General features: G+C 43.1%; 1 protein-coding gene across 1 annotated transcript; it reads left to right on the plus strand.

Annotated features, from left to right (window-relative positions):
- The first annotated feature begins 47 nt into the window (after positions 1–47).
- On the plus strand, positions 48–8,303 carry LOC118262530 (transcription factor GATA-6). The gene is made up of 8 exons (XM_035573977.2): positions 48–382; positions 4,020–5,219; positions 5,297–5,489; positions 5,867–6,045; positions 6,152–6,283; positions 6,663–6,777; positions 6,846–6,987; positions 7,606–8,303. The coding sequence occupies exons 2-8, from the start codon at positions 4,026–4,028 to the stop codon at positions 7,649–7,651; spliced, it is 2,001 nt and encodes a 666-aa protein (XP_035429870.2). The 5' UTR covers positions 48–382; positions 4,020–4,025; the 3' UTR covers positions 7,652–8,303.
- Positions 8,304–18,276: the final 9,973 nt, after the last annotated feature.

The following is an 18,276-nucleotide window of genomic DNA, read 5'->3' on the forward strand; positions in this document are numbered from 1 at the left end:
GTTAAGTTATCAACGTGATAGTCAGATAGTGCATTCGCTGTTAGAGGCAACCGTCTCAGCATCAGCGCGGTAGCGGCAGCGCGCAGCCCGCGCTCTGCGCAGCGCTCGTCGCCGGGCATGGAGACAGTTCCCGCGCGGTGAGGCGGCGGGGCGCGGCGCGCGGCCGCCGGCCAATGGCAGCGCGCCCTCGCACGCACACACGCGCACGGACCGGCCCACTCGGAAAGCTCGCCTCTCACCTGGAGCGCTGCAGACGAGGTGAGCGCCGAGCGCCGCCACACTCCGTCGCCCGCGACTCTCGCGCCCGTACTTGCCCGCGCCGAGCTCTGCCCGGGGCCAGCACTGCACTCTGCACGCAGCCCGCCACCGCGCCCGGCGCACGGTGAGTACCACACAGTGCACACTCCACACTGGAACACCCCGTACTCCTCGCCGGACAACACTAACAACCTTTCTGAACTAAACCCTTCCACCACTCCCTCACTCCCTGCACGCACCGTTCCCGCCGCCTCGCACAATTGAGATGAACATTCGAAGACTATCGTTGAATCATTATCGCGATCGTGTGAACATTTTCCGATACGTTTCTTATTGATTAATAGTGGATCGTAACAGTGAGAACCTGGAGAGTATATATATCATACATACGCCTGATTATTTTCCGTAACAATAACATGACGAAAATACTAGATTATAGTTCACTACTGTGTATATTTCTGAAAATTGTGCGTACTTAGTGAATACAGTGCTACGTGGATTTAGAAAATTATAATTATTCATCATGGTGCACAGCACTTCGGCGAAATGAACAATTGTGATACTGTAGTGTCTAACGCATATATATTAATGAAATTTATGAATGTTATAATAAATACAAATCCGTCCGTCAGTGAAAATCATGAGGATAGAAAAACATTTGTTCTCTAGAGATATGAGTAGGCAACAATCAACAAACATCGCGTCGTAGCGGCGGTGCTGGTGGTCGGGAGACAGCACTGCTGGAACGTGAACCAGTTTTACAAACCCCAATGGCTCTGAAACCTGCCAGGTACCTGTCTGTGGGACATTTTACAAGTTATATGAAATTTCCAAGTTTATTTTAAGACTCAGACTTCCAGAGAAGAAAACAATCGAGAGGACACTATAATTAAAATATAAACTCGGAATAGCAAATCCGAACTGATCAGAACGTGTCAATCAATGCGCATTTCTTCTTCGTGCAGGAAGAGTCCTGTGGACGCCGCAGTGGATCAGTTTATGAGCTCATTAATGATTATGATAAATTGGTACATTGAAACAATCTGTCTCAAGATGTTCCAACATTTGCGTGAACGTGTGAGACCTGCCGCTGTGGGCTGATACTCTTCTGGGGCCATTGTTTCTGTCGCTGGCAGTAACGCGCGGCGTCGCCGACATGTTGCCGACGGCACGTCGCTTGGTAACGCGGCAGTACACTGCGCAGACTTCAGCACTGCCTTCAGGTTGACTTATGTAAACGCAGTCAGTGCTGCCGTCCGTCGGCCCGAGACCTGTTTGTGTGGAACACTACATTTATTCACTTTAATACAAAATGTTATTGTCATGGAATTACCGTCAATACTTACTTCCATGTTGAATTGTTGCTAGAATGCTCAGACATACAATTATATGTGAGGATCTCTCCGGGGGAGAAAACATTATTGCGGCGTAGAAATGTTAAAAATATATATAAAAATCAATTGCTGTTCGTTAGTCTCACTAAAACTCGAGAACAGGTGGACCGATTTGGCTAATTTTGGTCTTGAATTATTTGTGGAAGTCCATGGAAGGTTTAAAAGGTGAGAAGAAAAAATGCTTGAGGCGGTACGAATTTTACCGGGTCACCTAGTTAAAAATAAAATTATGTTTCCATTGGGGCTTGTTAAGTCGGATGTTGTGAATAAAGCAACACGGTGAAGTGTACACTACCACGCATGCATCTCCCTTCAACTCAACTAGCCGGTGTCAGTCATTTGTTTTATAGGCGAGCTTCTGCGCCGTGACATTGTTTGTGATTGTGATTGCTTGTTCCTAATTTTCCCGGCGGCTCTTCTAAAGTTTACTTTGAATACGTTTTCCTCGCCGCAGCAAATACAACAAAAGAGAATTAAATCTGTCCAACCGTACACATGTGCTGCAGTATCCATTGGAAATTGGGATTCATTTTAGATAAGAGGCAATCCCTATCTGACTAACCACAGACCTACCCGTCAAAATGTAAATTAAAAAAAATAATAAACTGGCCACAGCTTGCAAATTAAATAATACTTAATCAGGTAAATAGACTAGAAAACAGCACATATACACGTTTATACATTAATATTACCTAGAAGTGGCTGGGATTACCTATAAAACCATTCTGAAAAGGAAAGGTTTCATAAAATACAATGAAAATTGCATCCGGTTCGTAGTCCCAGAGTACAGTAGTTATTCATTGTCATCATTTTATATCATGTCATTATGCATTCATTTCGACACTGGCGTCAGGCGCTTGAAATTAATAAATAATACAAAAAATAAATAAATAACATTTAAACCTGCGAGGTGGTGGTCGTGGTTCCTCTGTCGGATAACGCCCTACGTTTATGTTCAATGTCCATATAATCGATTCGGTATGAAGCTACCACTACAACTAGCACTCTGGCTGAATAACTCCTAATACCTAATAATATAGCCCCCTACTATAAGTACCAACCAAAAAGAAAATTTGAGTAACTTCGCAAATCGGACATGATCCAGCTCACTATAATACCTGCCGGGTGGGTCAGTGGGTAGCCTTAGGGGCGGAATATTGTCGAGACTGCATCTACCAGTACCTTCTTCCTTACTTGCACATAATGTGGTGCAACTGAATAACTCCTAGTAAATATATGTACGCAGTGAGTTTAGTTCTGGCACGTACAATGTACATGGTGTACTCGTGCTGCGTGCACGGCTGCAATCATCCGAGAAGTCAGTGTTCGTCACTTCGTGTGCGACATGGAAGTGCTGCGGCGGAGGGACCGCGCGGCTGGCACAGTGTCACACAATGTGAACACACAGCGCTCGACACACGGCGCGCCTGTGGCGCAGGCGCAGAGTAAACTGTGCGTGTAGGGGCGCGAATGTTTGCTCGCGACCCGCCGCCGTCTGCGTGCGCCCAATATGCCTCGATATAATTAATGTTCTTATCATAAAACATACATCGTAAACGTTTGAAATATTACTTCCTCCGGGACCTCAGCTCCACATCCAACTTTTACATTTTAAAGAAAATCCAGTTACTGACTGGAATATTGTGAGAATTTTATCTTCAATAAAGTTTCGAAATCAAATAGTTTCCTACGTGTGCAGCATGGCACTGTGAATGACTACCGCTGTGCTGAACGCTCGCAACCAGCGGCCGTAAGTTGTATCGTTGCGGATACTAGTGTGAAATAGCTCCTGCCTTGTATAAATACAGGATGTCAACGGAACGCTTCCAAACGCTGCAAACAGAGGAGGATAAAAGGCGAGTCTTATTTTCGAAAAATTAAGGAATTCAATGTTTATTTTATGTTAAAGTTGTACTCAACTGCTTAAAGCATACATAACACGAAAACAAAAACGATTAAAATTATAAAAACAATAAAATTTTGTAGCGTTCTTAGGAAGCGTTCCGTTTACACCTTGTATGTATGCGAAGTTAAATAACAAAAAGAAACAAATGTAAATCCAACGAAATAATATTATTAGAACACGCTCCGGTTCCTGTTCAATCCAACTATATAGCGAGCCACAAGTCACACAAGTACTCGCGCGCAGGCCACCAGAGAGCGCGAGGTCGGCGCCGGCGCACGAGCTTGTTCCCTATTAGTCGCATACATCCGCTGTCGCTCTTCCGCTCCCAAAACGAATCCTCCTCGTTTACTCAGACGTCTGCCCTCAAACAAGGCGCGCTCTACTTGCAACATCCTAGCTATTGTTTTGGTAAACTCTTCCTTTGTATGTGCAAGTGAGTAACTGAATAAACTGTATCGCAGGTATCAATGGAGAACGTGGCTCAGATGGAGCAGCCCGACGTGCACGCCTCGGCGGAGGCTCTCGAGCTGGTGAAGAACGAGGCGCGCTCCGAGCAGGAACAGGCCCCGGAGAATTCTAACGCCACCGACGCGGCACCCGAGCTGCACGACCAGGCGGGGCCCGGGGCCCTGCACGACCAGACGGGCCCTGCCACTCTGCGTGAATCCTCCCCTCCCGCGCACTCCCACTCGGTCATCACCTCGCGCCGAGCTGTGCGCACCATCACCGCCGCGGGCCACATCACCACGGATGAACCCGGGGAACTCGCAAACGACGAAGGCGTCAAGGATGAGCCGCCAGAACAGCCTCCGCTTGACGAGCAACAGTTACAAGCGCAGCACTACGCCGCCGCGAAGCTGGAGGACGCTGAGGCCCGAGAGCAGCAGCACTATGACGAGGAGCGCCTGCGCCTCGCTGAAGCAGAAACCTCACGATACCTCGCCTTTAAACAGGAGCCGTACCGCGCACTGTCCTCGCCCAGCGACAAGCGCGCGCCGCCGCAGTACGTGCGTCCGCCGCAGCGGCCGCCGTACGGCCGCGGGCTGGCGCTGCGGTACGGCGCCCCGCATCACGTGATCGTAGCACAGGAAGGTGAGGCCGAGGAGGCCGCGCACGATGCTTTTTTACACAAGGAAAAGGAACAACTCCAGGCGTACGCGAGTGGCGAAGCTAGCTCAACTGACAACCGACAGTATGCTGCCGTACTGAGCGACCAAGGTGCTTCCACTCTAGAAATGATCCAGACTACGGCTCTGAACAACCAGCAATCGGTCGGAGTCGCATATCAGCAAGTGAAGTACGAGGCGCGGGGAGAAGGAGAGCCTCGGCCGACTACTTACGCGAGCCTGCAGCCAGTCACGTCAGTACACGGGGGATACGCGTACGCGGGCCAGAGCCCTCAGTACGCCGGCGGAGGATACGGCGCGTACGCCGCCGGGGGCAGCAAGGAACTGCTGACTCTGTACGGCGGCGGGCCGGCCACGGCGGGGGGCGCGGCGGGGGCGCGGGGGGACGAGTCCCCGCCGGGACAGCTGCTGTACCGCAGCGACCCCACGCTGTCGTCCTCGTCGCTGGCGCGCGGCACGCACGTCGTGTACGGCTCCGTGGTGCCGCAGTCCCAGGCCGTGTATGAGACGCCGCCCAGCCCCAACTCACAACAGGTACATGTCGTATGCATTAGCATAGTATCTGAAATATACAGCAGGTATAATAAATACTGAATGTAATGTATGAACAGGTGACGCTGTACACGCACGGCAACACGGTGCAGTACAAAGTGGGAGGGGAGCACTACCTGGGCCAGGGCGGCGGCGTGGAGTACGTGCCAGTGTCGGGGTACGAGGGGGGGCTGCTGGTGGAGGGCTACCCCGCGCCCGCACAGGCCTGGCCAGCACACAACCTTCTACCCATCGACGACGGCTTTGATCCCAGTACGTTAATTATTTATTAGAAGACGCTTTCATTCATTATTGAGTGGTTCACTAATTAAATACAACCTCAACCTCAGCTATAGTTCCTAGAACTCCTTTTCGTTCTGGTGATTCCTTTAAGGCTAGAAGAGTTGATCAACCTTTCTTGCAAGGCAAAAATGATAAACTACACATACCAAGGGTTCAAAAGTAAGATTTCTGTGGAACATAACTAATTGTATGGGAGGGTAAGACAGAGATACATTAAGGCTTATTGAAGTATATAGTTTTATTTAATAATTAATAGATTTAATACCCGACTGTAGAAAGGGTTTTGTTTTAAATCCGTACTTCGAGGTTCAGCAGAGTGAGCCAGCTAACTGGAGTACTTGTGTCAGGTATGGCAGGCATGGGCGAGGTGAAGGAGTGCGTCAACTGCGCCGCCGCCACCACCCCGCTGTGGCGGCGCGACGGCACCGGCCACTACCTGTGCAACGCGTGCGGCCTCTACACGCGCATCAACGGCGTCAACCGACCGCCGCTCAAGGGACAAAAGGCCAAGCCACAGCAAGCTTTGGTAAGTGACAACATCGCACCACCACCTCCAATGTTGGAGTTGTCTCCTTTTGCTCCTGCCGTAGTTGCAGAGTGTGACGGTTGTGTAATGCGCGTGTATGTTGCAGCCGACAAACGGGAACCGGCGCGTGGGCGTGACGTGCGCCAACTGTCGCACGTCCAACACGACGCTGTGGCGGCGCAACAACAACGGCGAGCCCGTCTGCAACGCGTGCGGACTCTACTACAAGCTGCACAATGTGAGTACGGAGCACGGAGCTGCTCTACAGTTACCGTATCGCACGACTGTGCATCGATTACAGCGGTTATGCTGATTAGACTCCGCGCAGGTATCTAATCGCCGCCGCTGCAGCCAGTTATCAGGGAACTCCTCGGCAAATATTGGGTCTGTATAAAAATCAAAACACAGGGTCTCATCTAATCTCGTGAGATAAAACGCGGGGCTACCGACTGATAGAGTATTATCATCGCGCGACCACGAATATTCATAATGAGATAAATAATCTTTTATCAATTATCTCCTCGCGAGTAGATACGCTTGTTTAAAGGATGATAGGCCCGCTCGGCGACAGATTATGAGGAGTTCCCTCGTCTGACTGTGATGACGTACTTGTACAGGTGAACCGGCCGCTCAGCATGAAGAAGGACGGCATCCAGACGAGGAAGCGGAAGCCCAAGAGCATGGGGAGCGGGCACGGCGGAGTGGCGCGCCCCGGGGCCGGGCCGCTGGCGGGTGAGTACGTGAGCTCGTGGCCGCGCGGCCTGGACTCGTGTCGCGACTAACCGACCTGTGGTCCGCAGTGGACGCACACTCGCACAAGGTGCTGCCCCCGCTGTACGCGGCCGTGGAGGGCGCGGGGGGCGCGGGCGCGGGCGGGGGCGCGGGGGGCGCGGCACCCGCTCCGCTGCTGCTGCTGCCCGCGGCGCGCCACGCGGCCGACATGTGAGTACTGCGGGCGACCCTCGGCGCAGGACTTGGCTTCACTTCTTCCCGCAGCCTTCCTCGCGCGGACTGGCTCGCCGGCTCCTGTCCCCGCGTCTACATGGCCTCGCTGCCGTGCTCCGTCCCGTGTCTCCTGCACTGCACTTCTGCTCCTGTCCATTGCACTCTTTGCTTACTCGCTTTCTCTTTCACTCGTCTTCTAGTTTTGATTTCTTGTTCCTTAGTTCTGCACATTGACTTCTCGCACCCGCTAATGTGTTTTATTCAATCACCCAATATGCACTGAACGTTAGGACACTTTGATAATATTTCCCTGATGTTAGCTACTACATAATTATGTAATGTAGTGTGATGATGAAAAATGCTATTATATAGCAGTCGACAAAATTCATCACATTTTGCATTTCTCCTGGACGGATGATGACAGTTTACTTGAAATCTTATAAATATCGTTATTTACGTTTGCATTACGTTATCTCAAGGTTAAGTGCGATTTTGCCACAGATGATAGTTAATAGTATAATTTCTGTACGTGTACCACAGGCTTCTAGTAGATTCAATAGTATTTCCCACAAACAAGACAAGTTATGTGGTACTGACACAGGCATTGTATTGCAGGGTACCAGCGCTAGATCGCAGCGCGCAGCACTACCGGCCGCCGTAACATGACACGTGCGCCCCGCGCGCCCCGGCGCCCCGCGCCCTGGGCGCCCACTGCGCCCCGTGCCCTTAGCGCCCGACTGGTTCCTCTGCACACAACGTGAGAAAGACAACTCTTCGATATCTACAATTCAAGTGTCACGATGTCATGTCATGCGTTTACAAAGACATGTCGCTAATGATGCTCATCAAACAAAAGGCAGCAGGAGCAGGTCATCGACACCAAGAGTTTGGAGTTGAAATCAAACATAACCACATCGCCGGGCGGTGATGGCCGTGAACCGGCAGGAAGGTGAGGTTCAGAAACATGGCTACGGGAGCCCAGCGAGCTGGTTGAGGGGAGTGGAGAGTGGACGCGGGGCGGGTGTCGGGGACTCAGTGACAGTGCAGTGACAGTGCGGAGTGTGGACTGCGCAGCGTGTACCGTGTACTTACGTAATTTGTTAACTTTAGATGTAACTCACGACGAATTTACTATATCTTATAAATGTATAGGTATGTGTGTGTGTGTGCGTGCGCGTGCGCGAGTGTGTGCTAGTGTGTCTCAGTTTGTTCAGCTAATTAGGCTTACATATTTATATTTTGATAAAACTGTTTGAACTGTTACGATATAAGAGTTTACAAAATATGCGACAAAATAAAATTATTGTTGCGAGTTTAGCTGTTGTCATTGCGCCGCAGGCGAGGTTGGCGCCATTGCCGTGCCTAGTGGTGGCAGCACCTAGACGAACATTTCTTTTTTACTTTAGGATATATGTAGTGCATATAACTCGGAAGAAGCCAAGCTCGCTAAATGAATACCATCATGCCCCAGTAAATACATATTATCTCACAATAACATTTTCGTATGAAATCAAGACGAGACCATGCAGTTCGCATTGTCGAAATGTAATCAGATTTCATGTAGACTACGTTTCTAACCCTACATACCCAGCCATACACTAAAGTTGCAATGAAATACCACAGCTGTAGCTCGTAGTACGTAGCACGTAGCTCGTAGCTCGTAGTACGTAGCACGTAGCTCGTAGCATGTAGCACGTTATTTATCTCATAGACGGAAAATTGTGGACTCACCTAGCGAATCAACTGCATAGAAAGAGTAACAAACTACCATTTATCAAAATGCATGGCCATTGAGTTCAACCCAACAACAAAGCCAGCCAGTGACACACTGCTAGTACACTACGACGTCAGCTTACCATCGGAATCAAAATATCCGCTTGTAAAATTATGTGGTATAAAAGTCAAAGTATGTATTCTATTTCACAGTTAGGACCTTAATAAACAATCCTGTAGAAAAATTTAATATTAATGTTACCTATTCGAGGTTGACATACTCGTAGGTAGTTGCTTGACTTTCGTAAGTACTTTTCTAAGGAATTTATGATTAATATTAATAAGTACCTACAAAGGCTGACGGTGACGCAAATCATGACGTCATAACGTATAATCTTGTATCTACACACAAAAAAGAAAATTATCGTTTTTGATATATTTACAAATGTTCACATACTATCGATTCACATGATTATTATCACGAGTGCGTAGGTCAGGACCAGCATAAAGCCGGTACCTACTTGGTTTAGTAGCCGGTCTCTGTCTCTGATCGGGCGCCTCTCGAGTCAATGTGACACAGACTTAGAAAAGTGAAACATTGGAGTACAAGTATATGATGTTCTCCTATACTTGTACTCTACTCTATGGCGTTATCTATACGAAGGGAACAGTAGAGTTGACAGTAGTACTATATACTCCGTTGCTGATATGTCCACGGTGTAACATAATCTGTCCACGGTATGTATGGTGTCCAACTTGGAGGATACCGTCCCCAACGACGTCCGGCGCTGGTGCAACGTGGTTACGTGGACATTTGATGTTCTTCTCCATGTCCAGGTATAGACCCGCCTGTTTGGAAATGTAATTAATGTAACTAAGCATGAACAATTGTGCATTACCTACATTTGTTTAAGTAAGTATATAAGTAACACAGGTACTTACGTAGTTATGTATTGAAGTACCTAATGTACCTTAAATAATAAATTATGGTTAAAATTATCATTGTTACGATGAGTGCAGCCACGCCGCCAGCGGGCCCTACATAGTCAAATATTAGGAAGTTACACAAAACTTTACAATTACATTGGATATCTAAGCCATTGTAGCGCCATCTAACGGTTACGGCCGAAACTAATACGTATGAAGAAATAGGACAACTAGTGCTTGACAAATATTATAGTTGTTTATATGTCATTATTAGTACTACTGTGCCTGATGCGTGTCAAGTGACATACAGTTATTGACAACTAAAAATATAGTTATAATTGCAGTAGTTATGGTAGTGCAATATAAACACAATAATGTTGCCGCGTCTCAGTGTCTCACTGACCACACTGCACCTACTCAACCACATTCAAAATAGACACGGCCAATAATTAAATAAATAAAATGTTTCCATTTTAGACAGTAAATTCACAACTAATAAATAATTATCTTCAGAAAAAAAAGGTTTAGTCTCGGCGCGCCATGCGCCATGCGGATAATTGTGGCAACTCTACCGTGATGTGCTTATCACGCACCAGGCGGCGCCACTAGTGTGCCGAGCACATTACTCGCGCGCGTGGTAGATGGCGCTGGGTGCATCTCTGTCGGTATTCGTTGAACAACAACAATTTTATAAAAACTAATGCCGCCCGTTACAATACTTACAACACGTCGTGCTAAGGCCTGCTGTCCACGTCGCGTCGTTTGATATTTGTAGGCCGTCTATTGCTTGTTAAGGATGCATGCATTCGTCAAACGATGCAATGTGGTCAGTTACCGAAAAGGTATTATTATGGACAACACAAAGTACCTGTACGTTTATCTGTCTTGGTGATCGATTAGCAGCAATACTGACAGTTGACTGTTGAGCGCGAGGATTCGTATTCAATTCCAATATAAGTGAAGTAAACCTAAGAGGGTACATAATATTTCGGTTTGGTTTGGTTGGTTGGGCAAAGGACCTATTGCGGCAACGTCCTTACCCTATTACTGTTACTCGTCCTTCTGCCTACTCGTCCGGGGAATAAAATGCATCATGTAATGTACATGATGCATTTTATTCTCTCTGTATCCAGGTTAACAGTTACGGTGTAAAGCGTCGTCGTTGAAACGCATGTGATCTTGTTCACTTCTCTTGTTTACAGAGAAAAATAACATAGGTATCGACTTTTTAAAAAGGTTCAATTAACTCCTTCTTTTTAGAAAGTCGGTTAAAAAGAGTACATGATGTAAATGTTTTGCTTGTGTTAATAATTTACCTATGTACACACCTTTAAGTGTCGGAGAGCCATGCTCCGGCACGACCGAAATGGCTTCACAGAAAACCGACGTGAAACAACGTTTTCGTTGTATTTCGTTGTGTGAGTGAGGTTACCGGAGGCCCAATTACCCCTTTCCTAATCCCCGATTCCCCAACCATTCCACCACCAACCCAACCCTTAAATTCTTAACCCCAAAAGGCCGGCAACGCACTCATAACGTCTCTGGTGTTTAAGTGTCTATGGGTGGCGGCGATTGCTTACCATCAGCAGACGGATCACCGTCTGCTCATTTACCGGTTTATTCCAATTAAAAGTCCCTACAGTTGTAATTATTTCAGAATAGAGCACCTCTACCTAGACCAGCTCGCACTTTGTACCATCCATCCAGCCATCACTCGACAGCAGGTGTTTTATTTGGGAAATATGTTATCTCTTACAGTAAAGTAGCCAAATGTCGATCTTTCATTCGTTTAGGTTACTATGTCAATCTCTTGATTTTTCTAATACAGTATTAAAGACAGGTAGTAAAGATTTACCTGTGCCTAGAGTATTAAAAGAATATCCTTTAAAAATTTAAAGCCGTCAGGTGAAGTTGGACACAAAAGGATACATGTCTACTCATTTATTTATTTCTTCCCATTTCTACAAATAAAACTGAACGGTTCTGAACGTGGCTCAGAGATAGATTGCAGTCTGGACTCTGGACCCAGTTTGCAACACGCTGCAGGGCGCAGTCACTAGTAGAACCTCACTAATGTTCGCATTTATAATATGTAATACATATTTAAAAAAGCCGATACTCGTTCAAATGTCTAGCCAATGGAAACAATTTTAATTTAAAGAAACCCATACAAATGTTCAAACCTGACCTGAAGCTAGAAAGATCCTGCATTTGAAAGTAACTGCAGATCTTCAGTGTATAGTTGGTAGTTGGTAAATAAACTAAATAGATCGAGCACGATCAATGCAAGTTCGTTGTAACGTGTAAGGGTCAGCTCCCCCCGCGACAAGACGCGACGACTCTTAGTGATGGAGTCCTGCCTTGCCATCAGTGGCGTAACTACAGGGTGGCAAGCTGGCAAAATGCCACGGGCCCCGAGACGAAAGGGGCCGCAATTGAAAAATTCTCATCTGAACTATTCTTTTTTATATCGGGAACAGGGGCTAAGCCAATGTATTTGCCACGGGCCCCAAACGGTATAGTTACGCTACTGCTTGCCATCATAACTAACTACGCACTAATAAAAAAAATCCTATTACAATGACAAGTTTGATTAAAAAGTATCTACACACTCTTTCGGATCGTTGGGACATGATGCAATGCTTAATCGTTCGTGAACCGAAACGAGAACGGGCTCATGTAATATTATTTAGGAGACTTATATGATATAACCACAAAGTCAGATTATAATGAGTAATTGTCGGATAAAAAACAATTGAAAATTTCAATTTGACCTCCTCCCCCTGACAAATGACCCAATAAGTTTATGAATAAAATGAATTGAAGGGCTCATGAGCTTTGACATATTTATGTACCTATCTATGGTCGAATGTCAATAACAACGTTTAACCGACAAAACTATTTCTAGACAACTTTTACAAGTAGGAGGAGTTCGTAGGTGCTGAATTCATCCCATGTAGCACTGGTGATGGAAGGTAGGTACAACTCTGTAAACAGGTCGGCAACGCGCTTGCAACTCCTCTAATTCGCAGGTGTACGTGCACTCACCTCTCTGTTTATTTACAATCAATCGCTTTTATATTACAATAGCAATTACTTAATGTACTTTAAGCTAATGAAATACGTAAATGAATCGGTTTATTTATTTTGTTCTTTTGGTATCTACCTATGTACAAGGCTTAGTTATTTATTTATTTAATTTGAAGTTGTTTTTGACTGAGATTGTTTTGACTTATAGAGATATCCATTTAAAATAGTATGAGAATGTAACTGAGCCGCGGCTGAGTAACTTGGACGTCTGAATCAATAACCGTCTGTGTCTCAGTGCGCAGCGTAGCAGCGTGTATTGTTCCATTTCTGTTGGTTCAACTCACGTATAATTCGACTTTTTTTAATTAAAATAATATGTATTACTGAAGCGAACAACAATTACTTTACTTATAAACTGTAGTAAAGCCCCCCACATAACTACATTATGTATAAGAGGTCTATGGTTCACGAGGAGGCTAATCACGGGCTGTGGATGTAGATATTTCATTAATAATTCTCTTGTCATAGTACATAGAACTAGTGTTGACGTAAGTGGCGAAGGGTGTGTAGTTGCATCTAACAAGACTTATAACTACTTACACAAATACACACGTGTGTTAGAAGTTAATATTAAGACGCAGCGGAGAAGTAGGAACGGGGTGGTTTTTTAGTCAGTAAGAGTCTGACACTCCCTCTCGCCTCGCCCAAGGGCGGGAGAAGTCATTTAATGATTTTACCCCCTCAAAAAAAAGCGTAGGTTCCTACGTAGGTAATACTTTTACTGTTAGAGCGATAGTTAAGTCTGGTCTAACTTTAAGTTATAGCACAGTGCGAGCGAGTCCAACGACTGGCTCCTAGCATCGCGACTATAGACACACTAAGTGATGGACAATTTTTTCTTATTATTTTCATCTTCTTCTGACAAATTTGGTAAATTTAATTAGAAGCGACTTCAGCAAGTGTTCCGGTGGGAGAAAATAAACCTAATAATCTCACTTTTTTATTTCTTTGAAGTTCAACAGCTACATTATACATTTAACAGAAATTATAGTTACATACACTGAGCCATTTACAGATTCACACGAATAGTACGAGTAAATAATTCGTTAACAGCTAAGATTATATGTAATACAAATATTTTACGTATCAATTTTTTTTGACTTAGCATCAATTTGTCCTTTCGTGGGCTTGTACAAAAGATATCGGTATCATGCTTGTTACTGATGTATATTTTTTGTACTGATGTCGTTAAACTACAGAAAACTACTTGTGAAATTAGTGAAGTTGATAAATTCACGGTTACCGGCGTTAAGGATTGCTAAATTGTCATCTCGATATCAGGTAAAATATAGCATTATTTTAGCGAAATCGGCTTTTTTGCGTCATAATACTTGTGTTTACAAAGAAACCAGTAAATATAGCTTAAGTATTAGGCCGTATAAGTTAATAATATTAATAAACATAACCTCTTCGAGTTTGTTGACACAACTCCTTTGTTTAAAACTACTTAACTTTTCTAGCAGTTTTCTTGACTAAATCAACTTCAATTTCTCATATTATTAACATAACTTCCATCTTACTGTCTCCTTCTCTAACTATCAATATGATTCTAACTCGCAAAGCCCATGCTCGCCAAGAGGAGTCAAAACTCAACCTGGCTTTGAGCGAACTAAGGGCTTCAAAGGAGTTGTGTGATCAACTGTTGAAGGAAAGAGATGACAATGAGAAGGAATTCTTAGACGTTTTAAGTTGTAATAAGAAATTGAAATGTGAAATGGCTCAGTTACATACTCAACACACTGAAGCCATTGAGGCTCGGGATAGGCTCCAATTTGTTGTGGACGGATTCAGTCAGTGTAGCAGTGAGTACGAACAAAATTTAAATGACAAAGCTCTTCTAGAACATCAGCTACATGAGGCCAATATTCAAATTAGCCACCTTGAAATGATTAACCACAACATCACGGCCAGTCTAATTAACAGTACCTTCAGCGAGTTGGTATCAGCCCGTGCTTCTCAAACACAACATATAGACTTGAATCCATTGACTATAGACTTAACTTGTGAAAGTGATTCATGTCATTCCTCAAGAACTCTTTGTTACAGTAACAAAAAACTAAAGAAGTATATTAAAATAAATAAATTCATAACAAAGACTAACAGATTGGTGAAAAGACAAAAGTTTTTCATAAAAAATGTAAAATTAAACAAAGAACGGTTCCGGCTTTTAAATCAACTAAATATTTATTCTAACAAATTAAATCAAAGGAATAGGAAATATGAAACTGACACACAGAACTTACAACTAGAAATAGACCACTTAACAGCCAAGTTGCACACAATGACCAACAAATACAGTGCATCAGAAAAACAAATGAGGGAATACATGTTGGCTATGGATGAGTTAGTGCGGTCACAGTCACAGGAAAACCCATGTGAAAAATGTGATTCTATTAATGTGCTGCCTGCTTGTACTGTGCCAACGTGTGATACCACCTTGCCTCATGGTGCCAGTTTAGTGTTTCCTACCCAATGTAACAGTAATAATAGTTGTAATAACAGTGTTGTAATCTTCAGTGATGAGATTGGAAAGAACTTAGGTTCTTTATTGACAAATAGTTACCCAGGACAAACAATAATAAATCACTGTATGCCCGGCTGTACTTTTACTAAAATTTCTGAGAAAATTATTAATTACAATTTTGACAAAGATTCTACCCTCATTATTATTTGTGGTAATAGAGGTAGTTTAAATAAAAATAGTTTATCCAAATTTCATAGTTCAATTACAGAACTTAAATTAAAGCAGATCATTTTGTTTACATTGCCTTACAGTAATAGCTTGCCACAGGAAGAAAACAACCTTAGATATAAACTTAATATTGCAATGTATCAGTTATGCAATAATTCAAATATTAATATTAATATTATTGATACCAACAATTACGTTGGTAAAAATGTATATATGACGAAAGATAGGTACTATCTTTCTCGTTATTATTTAAGACGAATAGCAGTGTCGCTATCATATTTTATTAAAATCACAGCCAAGAACTTGGCTAAACAGGTTGCTCCTATTGAGCAACCTTCTAGTATTGACTTTAATAATGTAACATTAAATGTTGATATCTGTAATAATTTAAATTAAAACGCAAGACAATGGAGACATCCTCTTGCATATTTAACAGTAATATCAATCTGGTACACCAAAATATTCAAGGATTTATGAGTAAAGAATTAGAAATATAATTATTTTTAAACTGTAATAATGTTGACATTTTGTGTATTACTGAGCATTGGCTGAAATCACATCAGCTAATGTTCAATTTTGGTAATCATCAGATTGGTAGCTCGTTCAGCAGGGAGAACGCTATACATGGTGGTTCACTAATTTTACTAAATAACAAACTTAAATTTAAAGAACGCAAGGATATAGTTAGTTACTCTGTTGAGCGTACTGTTGAAATAGCCTGTGTGGAATTAGAGCGGTTTATTGTTTTAAGTGTGTATAGACCACCTACTGGTTTGTATGACTGTTTTGAAACAGTATTAGATGAAGTGTTAAATAAACTCAGTAGTTCAAATAAATTCATTATTACTTGTGGCGATTTTAATGTAAATTTGTTAGAAAATTCTAGTTTAAGTACAAAAATTGTAAGTTTATTTGCCTCATTTAACCTCACGAACCTGTTTCTGGAGCCCACTAGGATAACTCCTACTAGTGCCACTTGCCTAGATAATATTTATACTGATATTGTACCAACTAATAAACAAATTATATCATTGCTTGATTCAGATCATTGTGGACAATTAATTTCAATAACAAATAAAGTAAATAAAGTGTCGAAACCACTTATTATTGTTAACCCAAAGACTGAAAGACGCATTGAAACTTTCAAATCTAAACTCACTGACAAAATACCTTTATTATTAAGGAATAAAAATTCTAATAACTTGTGTGATGAATTTTTTAACATTTACCATACCGAGTTTAAGTCCACCTTCACACCTAAAACCATACCAGCTCATGGCAATGCGTCTTTCAATCAATGGGCAACTACTGGTATCTATAAGAGTAGGAAACGCCTATATGAGCTTTATAACGAGAGGACATATATTAATACAACTGAATTTAGTGAATATGTAAAGAAATATTCTAAATTATTTAAAAAAGTTTGCTCAATTGCAAAATCGTTATACTTGAGCTCTAAAATAAAAAACAGTAACAATGTAATTAAAGCGACCTGGAGTATTATTAACAGTGAAACAGGGAGGTCTAAAGAGAAGAGTAGTGAATTTAGTCTTATAATTGATAATAATGTAATTAAATCGGATGCAGAAGTCGCAGCTGCATTTGAAAACTTCTTTTCGGACGTTCCTGTGTCCACTACTAAGTCTTTGAACTCATCTCCCACAGTTGCAGAATCTTTACTAAAAGAAAATGTTGCAGCTTGCAATTTAGGCTTCTCTTTCGAACACATAGATTATACAGATATAGTCAAAACGTTCCATACCTTGAACAAGAAAAAGACTGCAGATCTGTGGGGTAATTCTGTGTACATTACCGGCTCTGTAATAGATATTGTAGCACCCGTATTAGCTCTAATCTTTAATAACTGTGTCGATCGTGGGGTGTTTCCTGATCTCATGAAGAATAGTAAAATAACTCCGTTATTTAAATCGGGTAGTACTTCTGACCCCACTAACTTTAGACCTATTTCAGTACTACCTACATTCAGTAAAATTTTTGAAAAAATTATTCTACATCAGTTGCAAAGATTCTTTAATAGAAATAAATTATTACATGGAAATCAGTTTGGTTTTACAAGGGGTCGTTCAACAACTGATGCCGGTGTTGAACTTCTTAATCACATTTATGATGCATGGGAGGACTCGGCCGACGCATTGGGTATTTTTGTGACTTATCCAAGGCGTTCGATTGTGTCCCTCATGAAACACTGATCAGGAAGCTATCCCATTATGGAATGCGGGGCAGCTCTCTGGATCTTCTTAACTCATACTTGAGTAATAGGATTCAGAGAGTCGACATTAACGGAAAAGTTTCCTCCGGGTCTATTGTTAGGATGGGTGTTCCGCAGGGGTCAATTCTCGGCCCGTTTCTCTTTCTTATTTATATTAATGATTTACCTTACCTTGTGAAGGATAACCATGGGATAGTACTGTTTGCTGATGATACATCTTTATTGTTTAAACTCAAACGTGGACAATTAGTCAGTGATCATGTAAATAGTGCTCTCTCAAAAATAGTTCGCTGGTTTGGTGCCAATAATTTGTTACTTAATGAATCAAAAACTAAATGCATTAGATTCACAACACCAAATGTTAGACATGTGAAAACCAGCGTGCTAATCAAGGGCGAGGAGTTGGACCCTGTAGATTCAACTGTCTTTTTAGGTATAACCCTGGACGCTAAGCTACAGTGGGCTCCACACGTAGATAAGTTATCGAAAAGGCTCAGCTCTGCAGCATATGCCGTTAAAAAAATTAGAAATTTGACCGATGTAAATACAGCGCGATTAGTATACTTTAGTTATTTTCATAGTATCATGTCATATGGTATTCTCCTGTGGGGAAATGCTGCTGACATTCAGTCTG

This window comes from Spodoptera frugiperda, chromosome 12 (assembly GCF_023101765.2).
Source record: "Spodoptera frugiperda isolate SF20-4 chromosome 12, AGI-APGP_CSIRO_Sfru_2.0, whole genome shotgun sequence".
In the NCBI taxonomy this organism is placed as follows: domain Eukaryota; kingdom Metazoa; phylum Arthropoda; class Insecta; order Lepidoptera; family Noctuidae; genus Spodoptera; species Spodoptera frugiperda.

What these genes read in the sequence shown, in the direction of transcription:
- LOC118262530 (XM_035573977.2), top strand. Translation starts at nt 4,026, where the DNA reads ATGGAGAACGTGGCTCAGATGGAGCAGCCCGACGTGCACGCCTCGGCG. An exon ending in CCAGCCCCAACTCACAACAG is followed by an intron (nt 5,220 to 5,296) that starts GTACATGTCGTA and finishes ATGTATGAACAG; the next exon opens with GTGACGCTGTACACGCACGG. An exon ending in CGACGACGGCTTTGATCCCA is followed by an intron (nt 5,490 to 5,866) that starts GTACGTTAATTA and finishes TACTTGTGTCAG; the next exon opens with GTATGGCAGGCATGGGCGAG.